At 47.9% G+C, this 7,741-nt stretch overlaps 1 protein-coding gene across 3 annotated transcripts in view; it reads right to left on the bottom strand.

The window, feature by feature from the left end:
- Nucleotides 1–1,183: 1,183 nt before the first annotated feature.
- SGK1 (serum/glucocorticoid regulated kinase 1) overlaps nt 1,184–7,741 on the bottom strand; it is a 133,903-nt gene continuing 127,345 nt past the window's right edge. For 2 of the 3 annotated variants that reach the window (XM_004701984.2, XM_004701985.2), the window contains 11 exons: nt 6,997–7,072; nt 6,291–6,366; nt 5,753–5,857; nt 5,558–5,641; nt 5,298–5,429; nt 4,942–5,054; nt 4,471–4,594; nt 4,005–4,100; nt 3,222–3,377; nt 3,015–3,104; nt 1,184–2,362 (listed from right to left, as the gene is read on the bottom strand). In XM_004701984.2, coding sequence (XP_004702041.1) covers nt 2,195–2,362; nt 3,015–3,104; nt 3,222–3,377; nt 4,005–4,100; nt 4,471–4,594; nt 4,942–5,054; nt 5,298–5,429; nt 5,558–5,641; nt 5,753–5,857; nt 6,291–6,366; nt 6,997–7,072 — 1,220 coding nt within the window. In that variant the 3' untranslated portion in view covers nt 1,184–2,194. Of the gene's footprint in view, nt 2,363–3,014; nt 3,105–3,221; nt 3,378–4,004; nt 4,101–4,470; nt 4,595–4,941; nt 5,055–5,297; nt 5,430–5,557; nt 5,642–5,752; nt 5,858–6,290; nt 6,367–6,996; nt 7,073–7,205; nt 7,334–7,741 lie in introns of those variants that run through there. The other variant, XM_004701986.2, reaches the window with a different exon arrangement.

Genomic DNA, 7,741 nt, shown 5'->3' with positions numbered 1-7,741 from the left:
GGCCTCTGGGGGCATGGCATGCTGTGTACTTACTGTAGGGCTGTGCTCCTGGGAGATTCTTTCTCCAGCCAGTGCTGGACTCCATTTAGCTTGGTAGGTGCTAATTAAAACCCCACCAACACAATTTTGAGGGAGCATATCTATTTATGATAAACATTTTTAACCTTTTTAGTGACATTCTCCTAAATGTCCAGAGTACTCTCTTGATTTCCATTTAAACAAACTGATTTTATTTAAAAACCATCTGTTTTCCCCATCCTTCAAGAAGGCATTGAAAGGGCAGTTTTGTCCCCTTGGCTCACTGCTATCATCTCAGCCCTCAGGCTAGAGCCAGGCACTCAAATCTGTTGAGACTTACCTGTTACTTAAGACAAGCCAAACTGTCCAACTTCACAGGGCAGGGGATAGATGGAAGGAACATTACTTATTTCATGGCTGTCCTTAGAAGATAGGTAAATTGAAAAGGATTTGTTCAGATGACCAACACCACAAAACACTGTTAAGTTCTGGCACGTGGGCAGTATTTGGGCCCATCCTATAGTCCTCTTCAAGGATCCCTAGTGGTACCTTCCACTGATTGTCAGACTGTTAACCGCAAGGCAGGTGGTTCAAGTCCACCTGGTGCTCCTCAGAGGAGGCGGAGCTATCTGCTCACATCAAGGGTTAAAGCCTTGTAAACCCTTATATATAGCAGCACTGCATGGACCGATGTCATTGGGTGTGCGTTCTTCTGGAATCAGAAGTCACTGATCCTGGAAGTCAACTATCAGTCAATGACAGCAGTATCCTTAGTTTCATTAAATTGTAACTGGACCCAAGTACACCCCTTTACCCAACTACAGGAGCACCTCATTTCGCTGCTCTCTGTAGAGCCACACAGGGAGGGTTGGTGGTAGCTCTGGGTGAGTGAGTGAGCGAGCAAGGCAATCAGCACTTCATCTCCATCCGTGTGTGCTCACATTTCCTCCTGTCAGTTTGGCCCAGCTCACAAAATCTCCAACTTGTTGATCAGATGGTTGCACCCAGTATAGGGCAAATGCAATGTTTTACCCACCAGGAAAAATTTTAAAAGGTAGTGTGACTCGCTTTATTTCGACCCCGTCTTTATTGCTCTGGTCTGGGATGGGACCAGCCAAGTCTCCGAGCTGTGTCTCAAAGTAGCACATGACACCAACTTTATAAATATGTTTCCAGGTTTTATTGCAAACCAAAATTGGTTCATCACACGCCAAAAAAGTTGTGTGATTGGGGAGGGAGGATTGTACATTTTATAACCATGTTAATTACAGTACATTAAAATAGTGGATTACAATACAAATATGTAAGTTTAAATATTCTAATGTTATATAACCCAATGTACAGACTATCTTTTTTATACAACACATACAATGATCAGGAATGAAAAAAACAACCATAAATAATGCCCATCTTACAGGTGACATTTTAAACAATGAAAACACCAACCTCTTCGACCGACAGCTGGGCATTGGTCCATAAAAACCCTTCTGAAAATAGAAATATTCGTAGCAGCAATGCTTTCTGTAAGCATCTGGGTACAAGTCATCGCAAGACTGTTTCCATAAATTTTAGTTCTTAAGTATATTTTACAAAAACGAAATGAAACAAAAGCAGTCTACACATAGATTTAGCTTCCAAATATGGAAGAAACAATGTCCCACGTTGTAGTGTCTTGCAAGTGTCACATTGATGCTTAGAACGCAACCTACCTGTGAACAAGCACACCACTCTACGGCGCCGCTAGTACAGCAGACCCCGTGAGGGAAGATAGGAGCCGGACCGCTCTGTGATAGGAAAAGCTTTGGAGCTAACATGATCTCATCAGAAAAGGCACATTTCATAGTCATCAGCATCGCGGCCCGGACAGCCCTTCGGAAGAGCCTTCCTCTGAAAAGCCTCCGGGGCTCCCTGGCCCGGGGGCTCGCCCTACTGCTTCTCTGAGATAGCACCACGTTGGAAGGAAGAGGGAGAGAGAGAGGGCCATGGAAACCTCCGCTCACTGGAAGGAGGGTGTGCTCTTCGAAAAGCTTCCAGCAAAGTGTGCAGTGCCAATCTCCCAGCTTCCAGAGATGTGCAAATCCTCCTTTAAAATGGCCTGTCAGCTGGCAGCTCTACCAGGAGGCTAACTGAAACCTTCAGGATCACAGAGAATCCTTCAGAAGTCACTGAGGGCTGCTCAGAGGAAAGAGTCCATGGGGGGTGCATACGAGAAGCCCAGGAACGCCTCGGCTGCTTCCTTGACACTGGCTGTGATGAGGATGCTGTCGGGGGATCTGCCGATGGAGTTGGGGACGGGCTCTTCGGTGAACTCGGGGTCAAAGTGCCGCAGGTCGCTGGGCCCGCTCTGTTGCCAAAGGGAGAACATGTGGTCAGATTTCATGCCGGGCTCAGACCAGCCGCTGTCATTAATTCCGATTCAGGGTGGTTTTACATAAGGGAGCTCAAATCTTAAGGATACTTCTGGGGGAATCCACTCTCCACTCTTTCAAGCACCAACCACCCCTCCAGATCCACGTCTGTTGGCACCAAGTCGATTCCGACTCATGGTCACCCCGTGTGCTACAACAGAGCGGAGCTGCTCCAGCAGGATTATCTTGGCTGTCACATTTTATGCGAACAGGTCACCGACCTTTCTTCCTTAGTACCACTGGGTGGCTTTGAACTGTCAGCCTTTAGGTTAGCAGTTCGGAGCAAACTGCACCACCCCAGGGACTGCTACAAAACTTAAAATCCATATAGTGTAACAATAGTGCCAACTTTTTTTCTGGTGGGGTGGTTACTTAACTCCATGGCAGTAAATTAGTTTCTATTCTGCTGTTTCAAAATGTATGTGCTTTTTGTGGGAACATCCCTTGTTCTTCCCCGCGAGCCCAAGAAATGAATGGATCTAAGACTAAACTAGATACCAATTTATTCCCTGAGTGGTCACCTCCCTCACCATCTAACAAGGGATGTCTTTTGTGCCTCACTTTACTTAGAGGAGACCGGTAACTTACCACATTTGGGTTAAAAGGGGGCGTAATCTTCTTATTAGTGAGATCATCCCAGTTAATTAGGGAGAAGAACACATGATTCTTAATCTCCATCTGTTGAGAAGAAACATGAGATTAAGTTAGCCAGGCGAAATTCAATCGGGGCAGTAAAGTCTCTGCGTACTTCCCAGACAGCCCACGAGAACAGGAAGGAAAAAGAGGCCAACTCACAAAGTCATCCTTGGCGCCCAGCCTCCTGGTCCTGTCCTTCTGCAGAAGGCCCTCCAGCAGGTGTCGCGCGGAGTTCGTGATATTTGGCTTCAACTGGAGGGGCTTGTTCAGAATGTTGTCATACATCTCAGCAGTGTTTCGGCTGTAAAAGGGAGGCTGAAAAGGGAAGGGAAAAATCCTTAATACTTTTTCGAAAGTTTTATACAGCATCTGAAATCCACAGGGTAAAAGATTAAGCTATACTTATGGTGCTGGATTTGAGAAAAAGAGCAGTCTACCCGGTCTTTTTTTTTCCCCTCTTGGATTTTTCAACCCTCAAAAGTGGGTTTAAGTTAGCCAAGCCTGGGCTGTCACCATTACTTAAAATGAGCCTGGTCTTGAGTAAAATGTGAACTGACAAATGAAAATCCCACTAGGTCAGAGTTTACTTTGAAACATTGGGGGAAAAGACAAAACAAAACCCAAAACAATTGGTCTCCTTTAAGACTTTCGGGTTGCAGAAGGCCAGGGGCAGCATTGACGCCTATAAAGAGTTAGTCTCGGAAATTCCCAGGGGCAGTTCTACCCTGTCCTATATGATTGCTGAGTCAGAATAGCCTTAAGGGCAGATAGTTTGGTTTGAGTTCTTGGCTTCTGGTTAGGTTACTGATAAGGCTGAGGTATAATGAATTGGTTGCAACTAGGTCTGCCTGGCTGCGAACCCTGGACTGTATGAAGTCAGTGCTCTGGGTAGCGGGGGGAGGTACGGGCGGCAAGGATCCACAGCTCCCATGTACTACTCACCAAGCCATACAGCATCTCGTACAAAACGGCCCCCAGGCACCACCAGTCCACGGTCCTGTCATAAGGCTGCTTATGAAGCACTTCTGGAGCCAGATACTGAAAGAGACCAGGGGAACGGAGGTTAGAGTGCTGAAGCCAGGGGCCGCCCCCCCAGGACCAGGCATTACTTTGAAAGGGTGGGAGACCTGGGGGTCAACCTGGAGGGTGCATGTTAGATGATTTCTTCATGAGAGCACTGTGGGCCTGTGGGAGCCTGGCTGGCTGCCTATGTGTACTGATATTTATGGGGCGGCCACACAAATCTTTACTGGGGATTTCGAAAACGGCTCATTTTCCTGAGAGCAGCACAAGGCTTTGGAACTTGTATCAAAACAGCCAACAGAGTCTCCTTGCACTGAGTCACCCTCAGAAACCTGAGGGAAATCTGCATGAGTGATTGCACGAGAGACGGGCTCCTGGCTCCTACCTCAGGGGTGCCGCAGAAGGTGGATGTCGTCCCGTTGTGTTCAATGTTCTCCTTGCAGAGCCCAAAGTCAGTCAGGACAATGTGTCCCTGTGAGTCCAGCAAAATATTCTCTGGTTTTAAGTCTCTGTACCAAAAAAAGGGACAAGATTTTAATAGATTAATTCCACTTCATAAGAAACCCTTTGTAAACCTAATTGCTCGGGGTATTAGGAGCATGTGAAATCCACGCAGGCTGTACAGTGCACAAAAATGGGAGTCCTTGTTCAGCTAATCTACTCTGGATCAGGGACAATCCTGGTTGGCTGGGTCCCTAGTGGCCACAGTCAAGCCCGGTGTTAGGTGACCCAAGTTGCATATCAACAAATTCTTTTAAGGCTTCACCAAAGGCTAGGGCTGTGTCCTCCCCCTGCCCCCCATCCCCACCTCTCCTGACCCCCACAGGGAGGTACCCTGAGGAGTTGTCCTGCTCACCTATAAACGATGTTCAGAGAGTGCAGGTAACCCAAGGCACTGGCTATCTCAGCAGCATAGAAACGCGCTCGTGGTTCCAGGAAGCAGCGCTCCCTCTGGAGGTGGTAGAACAGCTACAAGGAGACAAAACAAAGTTCACCTGGGTTGCCAAAGCCTGCTGCTACCAATGCCTTTAATTAGTCTCAACATACACAGATAGCTAAAGAGAACAATTGCCGAAGGAAGTGGCCCTCACCAGTCCATTAACTACTGAATGCCTGGCAGGCTAGTGGAAATGCTAATTCTGATCACTTTGGCCCCCTCACTGTCTTTGATGGACAAGATCTTCTCCTTTAGCTCCCTTTCCCTCAGCTCACCTCTCCACCATTGATGTAGTCCAGGACAAAATACAGCTTGTCGGCAGTCTGGAAAGAAAAATGAAGACCCACGAGGAAAGGGTGTTTCACGTTCTTCAGCAGAACATTCCGCTCTGACATGATGTGCTTCTCCTAAAGGGCAGACAAAAAAAGACGATTAAGACTTGAGTGGGAATTCTCAAACTGGCACCCAAAACCCAAAGGAAAGACTCCTGGCGGGGAGTCCATCACCAAGCTCACGCCAGGGAGCTGTCTCCTACCTCCTTCTTTTTCAGGATTGCTTTCTTCTGCAAAACCTTGACGGCATAGAATGCTTCTTCTGCCTTGTGTCTCGCTAGCAGAACCTGAAATGACAACATCCAAGTGTCATTTTGTTATTCACAGCACGAGAGGAGAGTGGCCAAATCACAGTCATGAAAGACAATGATTGGGAGTGTCTTTGTCCTTGAAATTACCTTGCCAAAACTGCCTTTCCCAATGACTTTCAAGAAGTGGAAGTCTGATGGTTTTGCATGAGGATTGGATGATGGGCCAAGGTTGATTTGCTGAGATGGGCTGGGCTAGAAAAGAAAGTTTTCTTTTAATAAATATCCAAGCTTCAAATACAGATCTGCCTATAACAAGCACATGTCTTAGGAAGGTTTGTTTCCCCCACAATTGGCAGAGGCAAGTCACCAAGTAGTGCTCTCTCTAAGTATCATCCTCAAAAGCTACTTTTCAAATCCATACAAATTAGTATTGCATGAGAGTACGGGGAACCGTACAGTCAGGTTAGTAGAAGCACATACAATTTTTATTTATGAACTATGCCTCTTAAAAAATATGTTCTCCAGACTCAATACTGAGGTCATTTGTTATGCTATGAACTAATAAAGCATTCCTGGTTTGATACTAATTTCTTAAATGCTCATTTAACTCATGATGCAGGAATGCCATCTGACTCACGATACAGTTCCCCTCCCCAGGTGCATCACAAGCAGAGAGAGCACTAACCGGAGGTGAAGGGTTGGCATTCATAAGCTCTGGCTCTTGAGGTTGGGAGATTTTCAAAATAGACTGCACTTCGGGGCTGCAAGAGGGAGGGAAAAAAAAGTCGTTTAGGTTCCTGTAACTTGCCACCAGGGGGCACATTCATATCAATAGTGAGTTGCAGGCTTACATTTTCCCCTGCGAATTCAGGCCGTTTAAGAAATTCAACTAAGTTACCCAGTTTATTTTTTTTAAAAAGCGAAGTCAAATAACCCTTAAAACAGAAGTTAGGGCTGCTCTTCGTTGAGAAAAAGAAAAGAAAAACTGCCAGCAAGTCGAGGCCACCTCACAGCGACCCCGTTGGGGCCAGTCGAACTGCCCCTGGGTTTCCAAGACTAGCTCTGTAAGAGCAGGAAACTCCGTGTCTCCCGCGGAGCAGCTGGTGGCTTAGAACAGCCGACCTTGCAAAGGCAGCAGCCCAACACATAACCACAGCGCTGCCAGCTCTGTGTTGAGAGAGGATGTAAACTAGGCAAACAGGAAAACATGTACCTTACAAGGCCAAATCAAGTTTTCCTTGACGTTTGAAATGTTCAAAACACATACAATCTAACGAAAAAAGATTCTCTTTCCTAATACAGCTCTCCGGTCAACATACTCATTCATGAGCGTGTGCCCTGTTAACAAACTATACCCTTTTAAAAAATTCCCCTAAATCCACCAAACTTACTGTTTGCAAGCATAGGAGTTGTTGGCAATCTTCTGAATAAAGTCGTTCAGACCCATCCTCCTCTGTTTCATGAAAGCTGTGAATTAAAGAAAATAAGTCAGCGTTTGAAGCTTCACTATATCAGAAAGTACACCCAGTAATCTGATCTGGGACCTTCAACAAAATTGCGCTTCTAGCGCCTACAGGTCGAGTCTCAGCCCTGCACTCACCGATGAGAATTGCTACCATTCCCCTCATTCTGGAGTAAGTGAGGGTGCCCTTAGCAGCCTCGGTTTTCACAGTCATCGCCGCGGAAAGAGAAAAGAGAGAGGTGCTGGAGAGAAGACCGGCTCAATCACCACTGCGAACTGGCCCGGCGGCCGACTTATAAACACTGCGCCGCCAGGGGGCGGGGCCCGCGTAACAAGGAAGAAGCGGCATTGGTTGGCACGCTCATGGCCACGCCCAGAACGGCCAGCCCCGCGTGCAGTCCGCGTCCGGCCGACCCCGGGCGGGGGCGCGAGGGCGCCGAGGCGGCGGGGGGGTGAGCCGAGCGCTGGGCTGCGGTCGACCTCCATCAGCTCCCGGAAAGGGGCGAGGGAAAGCGCCCGCGGAGGGGCGAGGCGGGAGTAATTTTCCACCCTTCTCGTGGAGCCTGCCTGGTAGGAAGTGAGAGTCGCCGCGCCGAGGCGCTTTCCGCCCGCCCGCCCGGTGCGCGGCGCCTGGGGTGGCTTTGTCCCCGGGGGCATCCTCCGGCCGCCCGCCC

This window comes from Echinops telfairi, unplaced genomic scaffold (genome assembly GCF_000313985.2).
Source record: "Echinops telfairi isolate 266 unplaced genomic scaffold, ASM31398v2 ScPeMD7_3533;HRSCAF=4204_0, whole genome shotgun sequence".
NCBI lineage: Eukaryota > Metazoa > Chordata > Mammalia > Afrosoricida > Tenrecidae > Echinops > Echinops telfairi.
Note: the sequence above shows the minus strand (reverse complement) of the source record. Positions and strands in the feature narration are given on the sequence as shown.